Here is a 21,624-nt window from a genome sequence, read left to right as displayed (position 1 = left end):
TTATCAACATTCACTTTGCAAGTCCGAACCAGCAAGCAGGTCACAGCTCAGAAAATATTGAAGCCACATGGCTTCAACAGTGTATGTCACTCCCTTGGCACGTTATCACTTGAGAGAGGCCCAGTGGACCTTAGCTTCCCAGTGGTCACAGGTGGCTGGGAATCTAGTGGATGTCATCCATATTTCTGCAGATTTGACTATGAGGCTACCATTCCAAATGCCACCTCAAAATCGAAACTCATGTGGATGGGCTTCACACCCAGGGAACTTGGTCTGCTTAGGAAATAAATCTCCATATGAACTGCCTCGAGCTAAGGCTTTCAGAGTCGGCTACAGAATCAAATCATTCTCATTCAAGCAGACAACCAGGTTACAATGTTTTATGTAAACAAGCAGGGGGTACGAAATCCTATCCCTTGTTTCCGGGAAAAGTCAGTGGGCCCTCCTTCATGGAATGGTTCTCCAAGCCACATACCTACCAGGAAAGACAACTGCCTGGAGGACGTACTGAGCAGGGTTTTGCAACAGCACGAGTGGTCTCTCAACATAGGTGTAGCCCACAAGATCTTTTAAGAGTGGTGGATTTTTTTTGCCACTCATCTCAACAGCAAGGTCCCCCGTTCTGTTCCAGGCTGAGATCACATGGCAGACTAGCATCAGTCTCCTTTCTTCTACATTGTTGGGAGGGACTTCTATATGCATATCCTCCAATACCTCTCGGAGAGAAAACTTTATTGAAACTCAAGCAAGAACAGGGAACTATGATCCTAATTGCTCCTTACTGGCCGAGGTAGATCTGGTTTCCTCCTCTTCTGGAGTTGTTCGCTAAAGATGCATGGAGATTAGAATACAACCCTCATCATGCAGAAAGAAGGATCTCTTCTACATCCAACCTCCAATCCCTGGTCCTCACGACTTGGATGTTGGGAGCATAGAATTTCAATCCGTAGATTCGCCAGAGGGCGTCTTCTGCATCTTGCTGGCTTCCAGGAAAGACTCCAGTAAGAGATGGTACTCATTTTAAGTGGAGGAGGTTTACTGTTTGGTGTGAGGGCAAAGCCTTAGATCCCCATCTCTGTAAGGGTTCATCTAAGTGCAATTAGGGCTTATCACCATGTATGAGATAAGCCCATCTCTGTACAGCCTCTAGTTGTTCGCTTCATAAGAGGTTTGTTACTAACACAACCACATGTCAGAACTCCAACTGTTTCATGGGATCTCAACGTTGTCCTTCCTCAGCTGATGAAAGCTCCTTTTGAGCCACTTGATTCCTGTCATCTGATTTGTTTGACCTAGAAAGTTGTGTTTTTGGTGGTGGTCACTACAGCTTGCAGTCAGTAAACTTCTGGCCTTAGTAGCTGATCCACCTTACACTAAGTTTCATCACAATAGAGTAGTTCTCCACACGCACTCTAAGTTCCTTCCTAAGAAAGTGTTGGAGTTTCATCTTAATCAGGCAATTGTCCTGCTAACATTTTTCCCTCAACCACATGCCCATTCTGGTTAGAGTGTACTGCATTCCTTAGATTGCAAGCAACCCTTAGCCTTAAGCCCATAGACAGTCCATCCAGCTTTTTGTTTCTTTTGACCCAAACTGGATTGGGGTAGCCATCGGCAAATACACAATTTCTAGTTGGCTAGCAAATTGCATCTCCTTTACTTACGTCCAGGCTGGGCTGACTCTAGAGGGTCATGTCAAGGCTCATAATGTCAGAACCATAGCCGGGTTGGTAGCCTAGTTGAGGTCAGCCTACATAGAGATTTGTCCACACTTTCACATCTCATTACTGCCTTGAGCAGGATACCTGACGTGACAGCCAGTTCAGGTAAACAGTCCTGAAGAATTTATTTGGTGTCTAGAATCCAACTCCACCCCCCTAGGGGTGCACTTTCACAACTAGTATGTAAATAGTTTCAGATTAATTGATTTACAGGCATTGATGTTTTCGGTGAGCCTAGTAGCTAGGGATTCCCAGCTGTGAGAATACAGCAACCTGCTTGTCCTTGAAGAAAGCAAAGTTACTCATCTGTAGCAGATGTTTTCCAAGGACAGCAGGCCAAGTATTCTCACATACCCTCCCACCTCCCCTTGGAGTTGTATTCTTTAGCTTTTGTTAAATGTCTGAGGAACCCGTGTTCGGGCGGGAAGGCACCAGCGCATGTAGAGACTGTTGACAGCCCACAGGGGCAGGGAGCTATGGATTATTACTTAAGGGTGATGCCTAGGGAAAAGGTTCTGGGTCCATGATTGCAGGATGCTGGAAAGAGCCCCATGCATTGCCTTGTGGCACAGGGTCATCACTACAGTGTCCAGACTAGATATGCAGAGGGAGGGGGGAATATCAGATAGAAGAAATAGCTCTGAGTAGTTTTATCTGTAGGCTTTTGGTTCTGATTGAGGTGAAAATATAAAGAAGCTGGAGAAAAATGTCAGTTTAAAGAGAAAACTACGATGCTGATTTCACACAACCATTTTCTGGCTCCACAATTTTTTCTGATGAGGAATCATATTCATGTGCTAAGTAAATCATTTTGAAAAATTAATAATCCTCTGCAATTTTATATTATGAATGAATACGGAGGCACTTTGTGTTGCACAGATAGCATTCTAAAATTTGATAGATTGCAAAAAAAGGTTCACAATTTATTTGTCATAGTGCTTGAATTAATTTCGTGCACCACTAGAGGGCAATATATCATCATGGTAATCCGCTTATTCAACTCCATTTAGCTGGAGTGTGTTTGTTTAATTGGCTTTAAAACAGAAATTGTCTATAGGTCAATTGAAAATACTTAATAGTGTTGTTTCTTTATGTTGAGTGAGATTGTCCTCGATATAAACATATTATTATATGTCGTTGCTGTTGCTTTAAGTGTCTTTTCATAAGGAGAATGCAACTGGTATGAATTACTATCATTCAGTGAATTACAGTGTAATAAATAGAGAGGCACATTTGTGTAAAAACGCTCTTGTCACCTTCCACTGCTATATCTACAGGATTTAAGGAGATAGAGATTCTGCATGTGAAAGGAGCAAAGAAGTAGTCTAGTAGTTAGAGCTGAGAATCTGAGAAATTTCTGTTCAAATCCTACTTCTCCCACTTATGCTTCTTGTGATCTTGAGTAAGTCACTTCACTCTCCATTGCCTCAGGTTCCAGCTTAGATTTCTAAGCCACTGGGGCAGGGTAGTAACTACTGTGATTCATCTTGAGCTTGGGTTTGGAAAGATGAGTAATTTAATTTTAAATCCTATGTCTATACTATTAAGTTACAGGGCAATATTGAAAGCCATTTCCATGAGTAAAGCTGTGTTTCCTCAGCTACCCTCCAGACCAGTCAAGATGCTTGGGTTATGCACGCCTACGAGCAGAGGGAGACTGAGAACACTGAACTGTGAGCACTGTATATGTAACCTGTGCAGAGGGTAGACATGCAGCCTGACCGGTCTGGTAGTCCCTAAGGGTCCCTTGGGTTTCTTTTTTTGGGCTTGTTTTTAAAGGTTTTACCCTGTACTTGGATCTCTCTGTGTGGTTTGGGGAAGTGGATCCGGTGGATTTTCCCCAAGTCCATCTTAATAATGGCTTATGGACTTTTATTTTAGGAAGCTATCCAAACCTTATTAAAACCCTGCTAAGCAAACTGCTTTTACCACATTCTCTGGCAACGAATTAGAGAGTTTAATTACACGTTGATCTCTCCACTCATTATTTTATAAACCTCTGTCATATCTCCCCACAGCTGTTCACACCCTGGTGGCTGGGTCCCTCCCCCTGCTCTGCTCTCCTGAGTAGATAGCATTTGCCTCGGCTCCCATGGTTAGGCAGGAGCCTTCAGAGCCACTTCAGCGTACAGCAGCGGGGCTCAAATAAACTTAAGAAAACAAACAAAAAAACCCCTCCGGTTTCTTGCTGGCTCTATTGTTTTATTGGGCTGTCCGGGAGAGCTGAGCTTTGTTATTGCGGGGAGTTATTTGTGGTTCTTGTGCTGGTTCTTTCTGTCCAGGGTTGTTTCCTTTCCATTCTCCTCTTCCGCGGTGATGTCGGCAGGAAAGCTGTTCATTCCGAGGTTTAGAAGCACCAGGGACACAATGCAGGCTCTGTGAGGAGCCAAAGCCTCTGTCCTCCACTCCTCCGGAATTAACCACGGGCGTTTCTGCGGTAGGCTTTGTTGCAGCTGAAACTACCTCGCAGCCGGGTGTACCAACTGCGGTCCCGATTTTGGCAGGAACAGCCACCATCTTAGCTCCTTCCCGCGCTGCTGAGCCGGCGCGGTGTTTGTAGGACGCCCTCAAGGTTCAGGCTTGGCGCCTATATTCAAAGTCAATCAGTTTTGTATCAGGTTCATATGTTGACATTTTTTGAGGTTAGCTCCTCAGAATTGTTGAATGTTTAGACATTTTTGAAGCATACTCAAACTCTGTCTGATCCATGCCCCTTGTTGGTTTTGAAAGGATTGGGGAAAAAGATTGTTCCTATTTTGGGTAAGGTTGTCAATAGATCTTTATCTGAAAATCATCTTTCTTGTTTGAAAACTGCAACTGTGAAACCCTTTTTTTTATTTTTAAAGGAGGGCCTTGATCCAGTGGTACTTGTACATTATCGTTCAATCTCTGTTTTGCTTGCTCTTTCTAAAATAATTGAAAAAGTGTGCTCGAACAACTGCGTGAATATGTGGATTGTCATATGGTACTAGATGCCCATTAATATGGATTTCATACCGCGTAACTTAAAATCGATCCATGAACTAACCAACTTCCGCAAACTATTGAAGACCCATCTCTTTAACAAGACATACCACAAAGACCAACAAATATGAACTCCTTCACACATACCCAGAATTGTCTTTACTATCTGCTTGTTATATTAATATCTTGCTTTAACATTATCATGTTACCCAAGTTCCTTCTATAATACTAAATGTTTATTTCTTACATATCTCCATTATTCATGATATATTGTAAGCCACATTGAGCCTGGGAAAATGTGGGATACAAATGCAATAAATAAATAAATAAAAATAAAGGGCATAGTTGTGAGATTCTTTTATTGTCTGTTTTTGATGTTCTAAGAAAGGGATTGGACAATAATATATGTAGCATGGTATCACTTGTTATCTTTTCTGCTTTTGATATTGACAATCACAGTATTTTGCTTGAGAGATTATAGGAGATTGGCTTATGGGAAGTAGTGTTTGAATGGTTTGTGTCTTATTTGTCTGGGCATACTATGCAAGTGAGTTGGGAAGGTTTGGTGTCTGATGTTTATTAAGTACATATGGGGGTTCCAGAAGGTTCTGCCTTGTCAACGTTGTTATTTAATTTGTATATGACTGCTTTATGTGCTGTCTTATGGGAACTGCAAGTGGGATTTAGGTTATATGCAGACGTTATACAGGGGTTTTATTTTCCTGTAACAGGGATTTTCTCTCTGGTTGTGTAAAGTTAAACTTATGTTTGCGAGAAATACAGAGCTGGATGCAAAAACATAGTTTCCTTTCCCCAGGTTCTCCGCATTTCAGCCGCTCAGATGTTGTTGGGCAGACTGGATGGACCGTTCAGTTATCTGCTGTCATTTACTATATTATTATGGCATTGAAAATTTCTAAAACGGAAATTCTGGTTGTGAGCATAAATTGTATTGATGGGGGTTATGCTCCATTTAACTTTGGTGATTTTGTGGTTCCCATAAAAGATCAGCTTATAAGCCTGGGTGTCATAATTGATTCACAGTTGTCCTTGCAAGCACAAGGGTTTGAGTTGGTGCAAGAGTGTTTCTTTCCAACTGAAAGTTTTGAGGAAACGTAAACCTTTTTTAATGGCATATGATTTTCAGACTGTGGTTCAAAGTTTGATACTTTCAAGTATTGACTATTGTAATATTCTTTATTTAGGGATGTCTCAGGCTAAGTTTCAAGCTTTGCAGTTGATTCGGAGGCCCTTTTACTAAGTCACATATGCCTTTTTTTTTTGCTGAAAATAGACATGCGGCAAAATGAAAATTGCCGCGCGTCCATTTTGAGTCTGAGAACTTACCGCCAGACATTGACCTAGCTTTAAAGTCTCACGTGGTAACCGGGCGGTAAGGACCTACGCACTCCAAATGGCACTTGGCGTGCAGCCAAAAAAAAAATTTATTTTCCTGACGCATGTATCGGACGTGCGCCAAAAATGAAATGACCACACGAGCTGGGCGGTAGCTCCATTTTGCCGCACGTTTGGTGCGCGTAGATGCTTACGCAGCTTAGTAAAAGGGCCCCTCAGTGAAGGCACTGCATTGGCTCCCTGTTTCTTACAGGGCGCAATTTAAGCTATTGTTAGTTTTCAAAACGTTGTATGATTTGGTATCATCTTGCGTATCTCAGGTTTTGTAACATTATGAGCCTAATTGATCTTTGCACTCTGAAAATGCACAATTGGCTGTTCCTTCAGTGACTCAGTTACATTATACTGGTACTGCTAATACTGCATTGTGTTTTCTAGAAGCAGTAATATGGAACAAAGTGCCGTTACTTTTGCAGCTATTAAGAGCTTAGTACCTTTAAGAAAAATGTGAAGGCGTATTTGTGTGCTCAAGTCTGTTTTGGAATTGTTTGAGAACTCCTAAGAACTCAAACAATTCCAAAACAGACTTGAACACACAAATACGCCTTCACACTTAGGAGTTGAGTACTGCTATGAAATATTTTCTTAATTTATGTTTTTGTTTATGTAATAATATTACTTTGTCTTGTGTTGTATTTTATTAACCACCTAGTTAATAGGCGGGTTATAAATGAAATAGATAATCTGTGGAATACACTTCTAATTCTATTAAATATTGTCTCACTTGTGGATTTTGATATCATTTATTGTGTTGACAGAGCAATGATCTAAATACTTTGGATGGGCATATGCATGTGGTTCACATTTTTCTTTTCACTTTACCCCTGATGCAACCATAAGCTGAAACATGGCCACATCAGCTTTTATGTGATTAGAATTATTTTTGCTTTAATAATCTTAAATAAAAATCTTTTTGTTTTATTTTAATATACATTTTATATCTTTTATTCATACCCTTTCTTTCTTTGTATGATGCGTGTGTTCCTCCTTTGCCTCTTTTTTGTGTGTTTTCAATTCAAAGCTGTTACTGTTAATATATTATTTTTCCACTTTATTGTTCAAATGTCAAAGCACAATTAAAGAAAATATTCAATATTATAAGCTATAAACAAAGAATATAGTAGTTACTATAGTTCACATCAAGGAGCAAAGAAGGCAGAAGAAACTTATCTCAGAAATAGTAATATTTTGGGCTTCAATCTATATTTAAATCCCAATCAATTTAAATCATAACACATAACAACTACCTGTCTGCTTTATTTCCCCAGTAAGAAAAAGATTACAGTTGCAGTGGGTCAAAAAACGTTTTATCTATTCCGCTGATAGTAATAGCACACTTGCAAGGAAACCCAAGAAAAAATGTGGCTCCCAGCTGCAACACTTTAGACCTTCAGGGCCCTGTTTACTAAGCCGCACTGTAGGCACGCTAGCGTTTTGAGCACATGCTAAACATTAGCGCGTTAGCACGCACGCTAAAAACGCTAGCGCGCCTTAGTAAACAGGGCCCTCAGAGTCAAAAACTGTCTCCTATACACCTGGGTTGTCTTGGACACATGGAGGAAAGTGTTAACTTTAGACATTTTAAAATTAAAAATCATTTTATCCTTAGGTTGAAAAACGTTTTAATACACTATTTTATCTTCCTCTTTAAGAGTGGCTCTGATGGAAATCACATTACATAGTAACATAGTAGATTACGGCAGAAAAAGACCTGCACGGTCCATCCAGTCTGCCCAAGAAATGTGCCACTTTTTTGTGTATACCTTACCTTGATATGTACTTGTCTTTTTCAGGGCACAGACCGTACAAGTCTGCCCAGCACTATCCCCGCCTCCCACCATTGGCTCTGGCACAGACTGTATAAGTCTGCCCGGCACTATCCCTGCCTCCCACCATTGGCTCTGGCACAGACCGTATAAGTCTGCCCGGCACTATCCCCGCCTCCCACCACCGGCTCTGGCACAGACCGTATAAGTCTGCCCAGCACTATCCCCGCCTCCCACCATTGGCTCTGGCACAGACCGTATAAGTCTGCCCAGCATTATCTCCGCCTCCCACCATTGGCTCTGGCACAGACCGTATAAGTCTGCCCGGCAATATCCCCGCCTCCCACCACCGGCTCAGGCACAGACCGTATAAGTCTGCCCAGCACTTTCCCTGCCTCCCACCACCGGCTCTGGCACAGACCGTATAAGTCTGCCCAGCACTATCCCTGCCTCCCACCACCGGCTCTGGCACAGACCATATAAGTCTGCCCCGCACTGTTCCCGCCTCCCACCACCGGCTCTGGCACAGACCATATAAGTCTGCCCAGCACTATCCCTGCCTCCCAACCACCAGTCCCGCCTCCCACCACCGGCTCTGGCACAGACCGTATAAGTCTGCCCAGCACTATCCCCGCCTCCCACCTTTGGCTCTGGCACAGACCGTATAAGTCTGCCCGGCACTATCCCCGGCTCCCAACCACCAGCTCCGCGGCTCTGTTATCCAATCTCGGCTAATTAAGCCGTATGTGTGTGGGCAGCTCCTTCCGCACTGCGTGTAATATGTAAAAGACATGTAGGAGAGGTCTCTAAAAAAAGCTGTTGTCAACTGATGCTCCATCCACCAGCTCCCCTTCTTTCCTCGTTATCGACTGCTAGTATATTATTATTTATAGTTTTTCCAGAAGAAATAATAATTACCATTTTTCTCTTTCCATCAAAAGATTTACTTGCTTTCACTGAGAACAGGGCATTCTTCTGAACAAAAGGTTTCTTTGAATAGCACATCAGAGTGTTTCCAAGCTGCCTTTGCTCAACTAAAACAAATAAACACCCCGTTTGCCTCCATACCGACCACAGCAAGTTATTTTTCCATGGAGCATCTTGCAGTGCACAGGTATTCAACTGCGGCATGAACGGTAGCAAAGTCTGCCCTGAAAAATTCCCTGCTTTCTGCTTTGCACCTTTTCTAATCGGACTGCTCCTTTTTCTGGTGCCTCTGCCCTTCTTCCCATAAACTGCTTTCTGTGTAGTTCGGACATATGAGTGGAGGAGTGGCCTAGTGGTTAGAGCACCAGTCTTGCAATCCAGAGGTGGCCGGTTCAAATCCCGGTGCTGCTCCTTGTGATCTTGGGCAAGTCACTTAACCCTCCATTGCCTCAGGTACAAACTTAGATTGTGAGCCCTCCTATGACAGAGTATCCAGTGTACCTGAATGTAACTCACCTTGAGCTACTGCTGAAAAAGGTGTGAGCAAAATCTCAATAAGTAAATAAATATTTGAGATTCTACATGGAATGTTGGTACTATTTGAGATTCTGTTGCTACTATTTGAGATTCTACATGGAATGTAGGTACTACTTGAGATTCTACACAGAATGTTGCTCGTGGAGGAGAGGCCTAGTAGTTAGAGCACCGGTCTTGCAATCCAGAGGTGGCCGGTTCAAATCCCGCTGCTGCTCCTTGTGATCTTGGGCAAGTCAGTTAACTCTCCATTGCCTCAGATACAAACCAAGATTGTGAGCCCCCCTGGGACAGAGAAATATCCAGAGTACCTGAATGTAACTCACCTTGAGCTACTACTGAAAAAGGTGTGAGCAACATCTAAATAAATAAGTAAATATGACTAATGAACCACACAGACTTCAGGAGTAAGAACAGCACTTCCCTTTCCTACCCTCCTCCAGCTTGGTACCCCAGTTGATAACCCAGTTTGCTGACCCTCTACAGTGGCATTGTTTGAAAATCTCATGTACATATATTATTTTAGTCCCTACCTTAAAACAGGCCTCTTATTAATATATACTATTGTTTATTATGGCCCTCATTTTACAAGCTCTATTTCCCATTTGATACATGCATATATTGCCACTTAAACATTTATCTTTCATACATGTCTAAGGGGGGAAGTTATCAACATGTGATATTACCTGTCTTAATGGTAGCCCAAGATGTGCTGTTTTAGCACAGGATTCCATTTTATGCAATGAAACCCTGTGCTAAAATAGCACGACGTAGTAAAATAACTCTCTTAACAGTAACCCATGTTGATAACGCCCCCCACAACAAGTCCCCATTTTACAAAGCCAGTATATGCATATATTAAACCCAAGCAGAAGCCAACCAGTTTGCGATTCAATATTTGGCTGAAACTGGAACTGTGTTGTGCATCTTGCAGCTTTCACTCCTCCTGTTTCAGAACCACACATAGGCCCAATCCCCTCTTTCAGAACCATACATAGACCCAAGCCCCTGTTCCCCCCCCTCCCTCGGGCCTACTGTATCATTAATGGTCTAGAATGGACAGTAGTGATTCCCTATTGCTCCTGCCCAACTGGCTCCACTGACAAAATGGCTGCCAGGACTTCCCATGACAGTTTCACGAGACTATAGGGATGGGGGCTGTTCTATAACTGAGTTCCTCCATTTGGGTGCCAAGATGCAGCATGGAAGCACTCGATTATACTTCCCCCATTGCAGATAAATGATGATTACTTTTGTGCTAATCATTCCAGGTAGTAGGCTGCTCATAACAAAATGAAACATGAAAACACTGAAAATAACATCATCATTAGACTCATCTCTTTTGCCCGATTTCCTTCTTTAGCTTTCTGTTCACCTTAAATAGGGTCCCCATTGTATCGGGAAGGAAACTGGGCAGATTAAGTGGGCCACTACTACTTATCATTTCTATAGCACTACTAGACGTACGCAGCGCTGTACACTTGAACATGAAGAGACAGTCCCTGCTCGACTTTGTTTCTAGGGATCCCAGAGTATTCAGGCACTGCACTCCGTCAGAACAATAAGTTAGTTCTACAAGATATCGGGACAGAGAAATAAGAGAGATACTAAGGAGCCCTTTTGCTAAGCAGCGGTAAAAATGGCCTTAGCATACCCTGAGCATACCCTTTCGCTTTGTCATTCCATTTTTACTGTTGGGGTAAAATGATCGATTTAAAAAAGAATAATGGCCATGCGCTAATGTTCTCTTTAGCGCATCGCCATTAGCACATGAGCCCCAACCACCACCTATTTTGTAGGCTGCAAGGACTCACATGCCAAACCTGTGCTAATTGGTTAGCATGTGGCAATGTAGCTGTACTAACCGATTAGCACAGAACACTCTCACTCTCCGCCCCCAGACACGTCCTCTGCACCAAAAAATAAAAAATATTTTTTAGCACATGGGTAGGGCACGCGCAAATGGCAGAATTATCATGGACTGCCTCAGCACGCCCTTCGGTATACCTTTTTTGCTGTGGTAAGCATGCATTAGTGCTTCCCAGCTTTGTGAAAAGGCCCCCAAGTGAGCTAATGAGGAACCTCAACCATACCCTTCAGCCACTTTACCACTTCTATGCAACCTTCAACTTCAGTTTCCCAATGTTATTCCAAATGATAAAATTCAAAGTTATGCACAAAGAATATAAAATGTATATGTAAAAGTAAAAACAAAGCACAAATATTTTGCCTTTCGAAATCTTTTAAGAAATTGTGAATTGTGATCTTATAAAACTCAGCTTGGCCATGTTTCGGTTTACACCTGCATTGAGGTAAAACATCAATAAAATGTGAACTCCTTACATATGTATGCCCAGGGTCTTCACATTTTTGATTCATCTGTTAACACAATAATTTCAAAATATAGACAAAAAATTACATAAATCAGAAAAGATTTGATAAAATCAGAACTGTACATGTCACAAACTTTCACAGATGCATTCTTTCATGAGTTTTCTGGGTTTGTTTGTTTTTTTGCCTTCTTCTGAAGCAGGCATCTTCCCAGTTCTTCTCACTTGACATTTTAGGTGAATCTGTATTCAAAGAAATTGTCAGCTGTTGTCTTATGTACATTTTTTTGATAGTTGATTTCATACTTTACTGCTCATTCAGCTAGAACAGAAGAAGCTGGAGATCAGGTTTGACTAACAAGATTTGTAAAAAGCAAGTTAAACTTTAAGTTATCATTATATGAAGGCTTACTGCATTAAGTCACACTCCCCCGCATTCTATATATGGCAACTAAAGCTGCACGCTCAAATCAATCAGCATGCATTGTCGATTTGCACGTGCAACTTTATTAATTAGTGAATCAGTCAGCAGCAATAATTGGCCTTAATTAGGATTTACGCATGGATCATATTCTATAATGATTTGAGCGTAAATCCTAATATGCATATTTTCAGGGGGGGGGGCATTTTTAGGGAGGCATTTCGTGGAGTTTCTATGAATTATATGCGCTCATAGAATGCGCCTGACCCGTGCCTAATTTAGGCGCCGGCATTTACATCTGCTTTCAGCAGGTGACTTAATTAGGCACGGATTAGGCGTTATTCTATAAAGTGCGGACGCCCTTGATAGAATACTGCATACGCATAATTTTTCCATCAGTGCGATTTACTGAATCTAGTCTACTGTGTTCAATTGAACTATCAACGGGTAGACCAGGGAGGTCATTGTAAACAGTTGCCTGACATTTATAGGTGCAAACGCACCGTGTAGGCGATGCATAGATTTTGAGGGGCTGTGCACTGGACATGGTCTGGGTAGCCCAAAACTCTATGGGGCCCTTTTACTAAGCCGCGGTAATTTCATTTTTGGCACGCATCCAGTATGCGTGGCCAAAAAATAATTTTTCTTATCGGACGCACGCCAAGTGGCATTTGACGCACATAGGTCATTACCGCCCGGTTACCGCGTGAGACTTTACCGCTAGGTCATTGGCTGGCAGTAAGGTCACAGACCCAAAATGGACGCGCAGCAATTTTGATTTTGCTGCAGTTCCATTTTTAGCAAAAATAAATTTTAAAAAGGCCTTTTTTTACAGGCACGCTGAAAAATGGATCGGCGCGCACTCAAAACCCGCGCCTGCACTATCACAAGCCATTTTTCAGTGCACCTTAGTAAAAGGACCCCTATGAGCATAACTTGATACACCATTTTGGGACATAAAATGCTGATTTATCCATGTAAATTGGATCCTATAAAATTAGATCCTGACTAAAAGTATATATGGTGGAAGTAGGTATGCACTTGGATGGTAGGGGTGTTCAGGGATAGAATTTGGGTGAAGCATGGGAGGAGTTGTGATTTATGCATGCGGGGAACTGGGTTTGATTCCCACTGGAGCTCGGGCAAGTCACTTAAGGGGTCTTTTATTAAAGATTAGCTCAAGTTATCTGCACAGGGCCCATTGGAATAAAATGGGACCTGCTGCAGATAACTCGAGCTATACTTTAATAAAAGATCACCTTAACCCTCCACTGCCCCGGGTACAGAAGCTTTAGATTATAAGCCCACTAGGAACTGAAAAAATGCCTGCTCTTTGTTGTACCACAGAAAGGTAGTATATCAAATCCATTACTCTTTACCTTTTACCCTTTTATTTTATAAAATACGAGCAATCAGATTGTACACATGTACATTTCCAACCACTTTTTAGCAGGACCATGCTTAAGTGCATTTTCTGCAAAATTTGTGCTAGTTGTTATAAAGACACAGGCTAAAAATAGGTGCCTTTCTGCCCTATTAATGTACGCAACATTTTATTATTTCCCTATATACGTGTATTCCCATTTTACAAAGGCAATAAAATGGCTTTTTATTTATACTCTTGGGTACAACAGCTGAACCAGGTGGTTTGCAACATCCATGTCGGCAGACAAGATTTAGCTCAGTTCTTATAACATGTTGTTACTTCTGAACATAAATTTCACAGTTTAATTTTCTTTTGCTCCCCAAAAGGGTCTTTACTCTGCAGTGTGGATTTGATATCTGTAGGAATGGTCTGAAAAATGTTGAATGGTTGTTGTATTATATCAGGAGGCTTGATTATTAAATCTCTATGCTGCTGTTCAAAGAAATGATGAGAATCCAGTGGATTAAATAATTAGCTAGATGGGAGGAGGGGATATAGGGGATAATTTCATAACAGGGTGGCTAGGTGAAATGTCCAAAAAGATGCCTCTCATTCTTTATTTCACAAAGACAAAACAACAACCAGCTTCGAGAGAAGTCATAAAGTCAATGTAAAAATCAATCCTGTATATAATATGGTATATGTATAATATTTTTTAAATGAAATTAAAAGATCATCATATAAAGGAGCTCCGTCAGTATTCATTTAGTGTAAATGCCACACCTGCATTCTTTTCTTCATTTTAAATATAATTGTTTTCAATATGCAGTTCAAAAAACCAGATACAATCACCGTAGGAGTAGTTTAATGGTTAGCAGCAGGATGAAAACCAGAAAGGCCCGGTTGAAATCCTTCTATAGCTTTTTGAGGTCTTGGGCAGCCACTTAACTCTCCATTGCCGCGGGTACAGCTTAGGGGCTCTTTTTCTAACGTGTGATAGAATCTGGACTTAAGGTGTTTTTACACAGGATTTTACCACACACTAAGCCCGGACTTAATGCGGCACCTTTGAAGGAAAGCAATTGTTTCCTTTAGAAGAGTTAAGGCTCTGGCTGAGCCACTAGAAATCAGACATCCAGATTTGGAAATATCAGAAGTGCATGTTTGTACAGATGTGCAGCTGCCACCACAAGAGAGTTCAAAACACCCTGGCTTGAAAAGAGGCCAAAAGGGAAGATTTTGTAATGGCAGAGGATGGATTAAAAAATAAAAAAATAAAAGATCTTGTAAGAATGATACATTGGAATTCTGAACTTTCCTTTGTGGAGGAAACAGTTCAGTTCTCTTAGGTGTACTATAGGGCATATACTTCCTTTTTTTCTTTGGAACGAGAAAGTACCTTGATTAGAGACCATCTCCAGTGGAGGAATATTTTCTGTGGCCCTTGATGGCCTAGAGTAGAAGGTGGACTTCCTCCTAGAAAAGACTGGAATGCCAGAAAGAGATTGGTTACATGATAACAGTTGATCCAAAGGATGGCTATTGAATGGTCTTTTGCCAAGGCAGTAGGAAGGTTTGAACCCTGCCCCCTCCATACACATACAGGGTAGGATAAGTAATCTGCAAAGTGTAGAGGCTTAGAGTGCAGTCTGGTAGAATCTGCTGCTTAGAATAAGTAAGAATCACTCACATAGGCTGATCTCTGTCTTTTTACCTCTGTAGTAAAGGAGGAGAAGGATCAGATGGAAATCCTGTAGACCATTCCTTACCTTTGCTTCACTTGAGATAGAAACAGGAAAGGATACTACAGGGGTGTTTAACCTCAGCCCTCGCCAGGTCAGGTTTTCAAGATTTCCACAACAAATATTCATGAGATCTATGTGCATACAGTGGAGGCAGTTCATGCAGATAGATCTCATGCTTATTCATTTATGAAATCCTGAAAACCCAACTGGATTGTGACCCTTGAGGACTGAGGTTGGACACCCCCGGGGATAGCAGAAGTGAATCTTGAGCAGGCTCACCCTTGAAGTATGACATAGAAATGAACAAGATAAAGGGATCTGAATGAATGTTTCTCTGTGCAGGACATACAGGTCTGAGGAGGGAGAGTGCTCATAGTCTGTGGTGGCTATCACTGTTAACCAACTTATGTAGAAGGCATAAGCTATTGTGCAAAGTATTACACAGAAGTGATAGGATCTGTGCCAAATATGTCTTTCACAATATCAAGATATGTCACAGAAAATATACTAGCATTGTGGTGTTGGACTTGCACAAAACATGAATCCGAGTGCTGCCTATTTATACAAATGTAACAAATAAATAAATAATAGGGGTATCTGTTCTTGTATGCCATTACGCAGTTAATGCACGGAGCCCACTGAGGCTGATTGTATGGCAGTACTCGTTTCCACAGGACCAATTTGATTCTGAGCCAGGGAAGCATAGAAAGGCCTGGGAACCTCCAAGAAAATAGAGCAGGCAGAGTACTCCACAAAATGCATCTGGATATATCGGGCCTCTATGCAGGTGAGAGATATTCACCTGAGGTGGCAGTCTGAGCCGAGTAAGAGATGGAGATGATCCCCTTATGACTTGGATTGTCTGGTATATTACTACCATAGAAAGAAAGCCTCAAATCTGGTTCCAATGATTATGAAGATGTTCTGTCCTTTTCTTTGAGGTTATGACTGGTATCCCTACTGTCGAGGCAAAACAAATGTAGGTCTGTAGGATTGGAAAGAATAAACAGCAAGTAATAAAGCCCACTGCCCCCAAGCAGACTGCTTATTGTCTCTATTGGACAAAAACAAAAAAAAAGCAAGTGATAACTACCGCCCACTTCCTCTTTCAGACAGTCAATCAAGGGCTGCCTTCCTGCCTCAACTGCATTCCTGGGGGCAGAACTGGAATGGAGTTCTTGATTTTATAAAATGTGAAAGTATGCATGTATAACCAACAAAAATGCATGTGTATTTTCCAAATACATAAGAATTTTCCACACTGGGTCAGATCAAAGATCTATCTAGCACAGCATCATCTTTCCAAGAGTGGTCCAACCAGGTGACGAGGAGCTGATAGGACCTCAGAAAGTAACATGATTCTATGATACGTACCCCCAGGGATAAACAATGGGGAGTGGGCCATATTCACTATCCCAGTGGTTCCCAAACCTGGTCCTGGAGGCACCCCAGCCAGTTAGGTTTTCAGGATATCCATGATGAATATTTCTGAGAGAAATTTGCATGCAGTGGAGGGGGCGTGCATGCATATTTCTCTCATGAATGTTCATTGTGCATATCCTGAAAACCTGACAGGCTGGGGTGCCTTCAGGACCAGATTTAGGAGACACTACACTAGCCAGTTATAAGATTGTCGTCCCCCCCCCCAATTGGTGTACATACATCCATGTACTTTTCATTTCCTTTGAAAAATGTAACTTTTATGCACACTTGCTGCACAAGGTGTTTGATTTAAGGATTACTATTTTGCATATATAAACTCACCACGAAATAGTACATGGTTATGGGATGAGGTGTTATAGTATATGCAAAATGTATAAGTTTAATATATATAATGTATAATACTTAAAACTTGTACAGCCTAAAAATAGAGTTCTCATAGGAGAAGTTCGAAAGTAAGCAAGGCAATAGCAACTCTTATAAAAAGGCTGCAATCTTAATGAATCCTAGCAATTAGTGTCTTACACATTTCAAAAAAAAATCTTACAGTACTTTTTTTTCTCTCTCTCTCTTAGCAAAATCCTTAACTCAGATTTCATTTTCTCCTCCGGAGTCTCAACCTGGGCCTGCGGTAAGTGTGCAGTATAAATCCCATGTAAAATGTACTTTAAAAAAAAATTCCTCCTAGTGATATGAAAATATAATCATGTACTCTTAAGTGCATTAGTCCTTAATACCTTATTACGCAATGACCAGTAAAATGTTACTTGGGTGCCACTGACCATTTAGCAAAAGTCTTCGTACACATAAGGAAAATGAATTGCGGAAAATATTTACAGTATATAGTACAGGGGAAAAGTATGTGCATGGCAACAAAGGGGCCCTTTTACTAAGGTGTGGTATGTTTTTGCACTAGCTGCAAAGTCTAGTGTGTAGTAATTGCAAAGATAGTGCATTGACTTGTTGGGCATTTCCAGCATTCCCCACAGACAAGTTCCCTACCTGTTGATGTCAAGGTGTCATTAAGTACATCCTCTCTAATTGCACATTTGACAGTGCATGTTAATTACCATTTGCAACTTGCAGTCCACATCTAATCTCTATCCATGACCTACCCAGTCGCCATCCCATCGTGCAACTACTGCTGGATTTCTACTTCACCGGCTGCTGTTAGCATACAGCAGGCAGCATAAGCATTTAGCGTCGGTGTCTCAGCTTACAGGTCATTGTGGACCTGGTGTGGGCAATTAACCCGAGTCCCTGAGGAAAGCATTGAAACCCGCGGTGTCGGGTGCAACCAGGGGAAGCCTATGTGGATTACAGAATTCAGAGACATGGACATGATTTAAAAGATAAGATAAGTTTATTTTTTATTGAGCACATTCAGTTTGAGCACTCTTGTGTGTTTGCAATAGCACTTCTAAAAAATTTATAATTAAGGGAAAGCCCGATGAAGAGATGCTATGCCACTAGGCAAAATAACCAATGATATTGCCTCTATAAGTGGTGTCTTCCGAGGGTGCTCTTAAATAAACTAAGAACAAATAATATCAGGAACTTGTATATATATAAATAATGCTTAAAGAGAGAAAGTAAAAGGTACTGCTATTTGCAGGCATTGAGTTCAGATCTTTGGTTTTGTAGTTCAGTTAGCATACAGCAGCCATTAGCGCTTGCTAAAACCTATGCTAACTGTTTAGAGCTCTTTAGTAAAAGAGCAGTAAAATGTCCATATTAGAAGTTATGTGGCAGAATATATTATGCTTTTCATGCAAAGAAAATGAAAATTTTCATGCTTTTTAGAAATGTATATTCTGTTTTCGATACTTTAATGTAATGGCATGGAGACTGCTATAGTGGTATTGATTCTGGAAAGTAACCTATAGGCAACAATTCTGTGGCGAGTTTCATTTTAACTGTCAGATGGAACAAGTAAAGTATCCAATGAAATTTTTAGAGAGAACTGAAGAAATCAATCGCATAGTATTAACATTTAATGTTCTTTGAGTTTTGGACTAGCTGAAGTTTCGTGTCTCTGCCCATTAGATGTCTTTCAAATGTTTTGATAAGCTTAACCACAGAACTTTGAAAAGTTGCTGAATTCTGAGAAAATGGGGAAATACTTACTTTGGTGTTCTTGTGTAAAATTCTGAGATGTCATTTCATCAAATGACATCAAATAAAATGAAACATGACATTTAATAACTGATTTTAGATATGACGTCTAAATCCGATTTTGGACATTTTTGTGAAAAAGTCCAAAAATCCAGTAGTGAACATGGCCATTGTCAAACCAGAAAAACGTCCAACTTTTAGTTTTGTAAATAGCCATTTGCTAGATGTTTTTGTGCTCAGTGTGTCTATTTTTTAGGACCATTTTCATAATAAATAACTGAATAAAAATGCACAAAAACAAGCCATTAAGATGTATTTGGGAAGGGGCAGAAATCTTATTAGACTGATCACATAGATATGCCAGCAGAACAATGGGGCACCCTAGGGGGCACTGCAGTGGACTTCACATAAAAGGTCCCAGGTACACATCTCATCATTACCCCCTTATATTGTATGGTGAGCCCTCCAAAACCCACTATAATAACCCTTATATCTGCAGGTACAAGTCAACGTATGCTACCTCCTCTTTCATTAGCACTCAGCTTTGGAATTCTTTGCCGTGGACCATAAAAACCATCACAGATCATCTAACTTTCAGGAAATCTCTGAAGACCATGTTATTCAGAAGTGCTTATCCCATGGCCTCTTCCTGTGTCTCCACTGCTGGAAGCGCATCGATCTAGAGACATTTGGACACATCCCTCTTCCCTCAAAGCTTCCCTTCACCTTCCGTCTATTCCTGCTCTTCCCCATTATCTCTTGTAGGTTTTCTGCTGAATTAACTTCATTTTACTGCATTGGCGTCTGCCTCTGTGGTGCATTGTAAGCCACATTGAGCCTGACACTGTGGGGTACAAATGAGATAATAAATAAATAAATAAATAAAATTTAGGGCACCTTTGTGTGACTTAGGCATGATTGAAACAGGTCTAGACCAAACCGTTTAACTTTTAGCCCTGGATGTTTTTGCTTTATTCCATTATCGCAGAAAAACTTTCAAGTTTTGGGAACGCCCAAATCCCACACCGAGATGCTCTCTTATGATTTGGACACACTGCAGAGAAAAACGTCCAAATGCCACTTATGCCATTTTTTTGTAGATGATTTTCTCTTTTGAAAATGAGCCGCTTTGGGGCTCATTTTCAAAGCACTTAGACTTACAAAGTTCCATAGGTTGCTATGAAACTTTGTAAGTCTAAGTGCTTTGAAAATACGCCTCTTTATGTAGTAAAATATAAAACATTTAGGTTTGATCTAGTATGTGAGATTTAGCTTATTGTTGCAAATGGAAGAAATGTGGCCTAATGTTTTGACGCAAAGAACCTACAGTGAACTCCAGAGGCTACCTTTTTCATGCTTACTCCTGATTTCCTGTGTGACTTTAGTAGTACATTCTGGGACCCAATTAAGTAAGCATATATGATATAGACAGAACAGGGGACTTCATTTTGTGAGCAAGGAGCATAATGCAGATACTGCATTAATTTAATTTAATGTGGAATTTATATCCTGACTCTCACAGTAAGTTTCAAAGTGGGTTACAAAAGATCAAGAATAAAAAAAGCTATAAAAACCTCTCTTTGTGTAATTTTATAAAAGTAATACAATCCCCCACCACCAATATTCAACACCATTTAACCAGCCAGGAATGGCACCTGGCTGGTTAAATGGCACTTAACCGACTATTCCATTCATTCCATTTCCAGCTCTTATATCCCATTAAATCCAACTGGAATCAAAGTGTGTTGCACTAACATTCAAATAATTAAAAGATTTACATATTCAGAAATATTTGTCGAACTATAAAGTTTTCAAAGGTTGTCTAAATTGAAAATATGAATCAATACTCCAAGAGAAATAGTGTTCCACAATTTAGCAGCAATGTAACTAAAAGAGCTGTCATGGAAACACTTAAAGCAGATCCGACTGACAGCTGGAAAACCCAAATTTAGTAAATAATTGGATCGAGTTGACAAACATACTGTCGGATAAGTTAACAACAGTATATGATCCAAAGGACAATATCCATAGGACAGTATCCATTTGTGGTTCAATGTAGCTTACATCCAAGAAAAATCAAGCAAGCCAACTTAAAATCAACTCTGGCCCTTACGGGCAACCAGTTCAAATCCCTCAACAATGGGGTAACATGATCAAACTTTTTCTGACAAGAAATCAGGCTAGCTGCACAATTCTGTAGAAGCTGCAATCGTGCCTGAATATCAGACCCACAATCCTAAAGATACAACAAAGGGGCCATTTACATAAAGTGTGATAAGTTTTTGCACTACAGCACTTTAACAGCAAAAATTAACGTTCAGTGAGTGCAAATACTGTGCAGTTAGTTTTGGGAGTGTGTCCAGCATATCCTACTACTACTACTATTTAGCATTTATATAGCGCTACAAAGCCTCCAGTTACCACCAGGAAAGTTCCGTACCCCATGTGTGAATATTTGCAGTTAACGCAGATACACTTAATGCCCCCTCTTGAAGAGGCGGTAACTGTACCAACACACAGAGGGTCACCAGTGGTGTTCCTAGGTCAGCTGCCCCCTCCCAGCGCATCACCTCCACCCCACCCCCCAGGCACATTGTTCTTACCTCCTGATGGTGCAAGGAACAGTCGTGCGGCTGTCGGCTCCACCGGTTCCCTGCCCCAGAACTGGAAGTAACATCAGAGGGAGCAGGGAACCGGTGGAGCCGAGAGCCGCACAGCAGCTCCGTGCACCCAAAGCGCCCCCCCCCCCCCCCCCCCCCCCCCCCCACCGCCCTTGGTATACCACCAAGGGTCACTGACCATTAGCAATGATGGGACAATTGTGCACCAATTGCAACATACAGTCCACACTTATTCTCTGCTGATAACCTGCCCACTTC

At 41.2% G+C, this 21,624-nt stretch overlaps 1 protein-coding gene across 7 annotated transcripts in view; it reads left to right on the top strand.

Annotated features, from left to right (window-relative positions):
* Positions 1-21,624, top strand: part of NPHP4 (nephrocystin 4) — a 205,788-nt gene that overhangs the window by 88,739 nt on the left and 95,425 nt on the right. For all 7 annotated transcript variants that reach the window (XM_030222550.1, XM_030222549.1, XM_030222546.1 and 4 more), the window contains one exon: positions 17,206-17,261. In XM_030222550.1, the coding sequence (XP_030078410.1) occupies positions 17,206-17,261 (56 nt within the window). The remainder of the gene's footprint in view (positions 1-17,205; positions 17,262-21,624) is intronic.

Source organism: Microcaecilia unicolor, chromosome 13 (genome assembly GCF_901765095.1).
Source record: "Microcaecilia unicolor chromosome 13, aMicUni1.1, whole genome shotgun sequence".
Lineage (NCBI taxonomy): Eukaryota > Metazoa > Chordata > Amphibia > Gymnophiona > Siphonopidae > Microcaecilia > Microcaecilia unicolor.
This window is presented reverse-complemented; position numbering and strand designations above follow the sequence as displayed.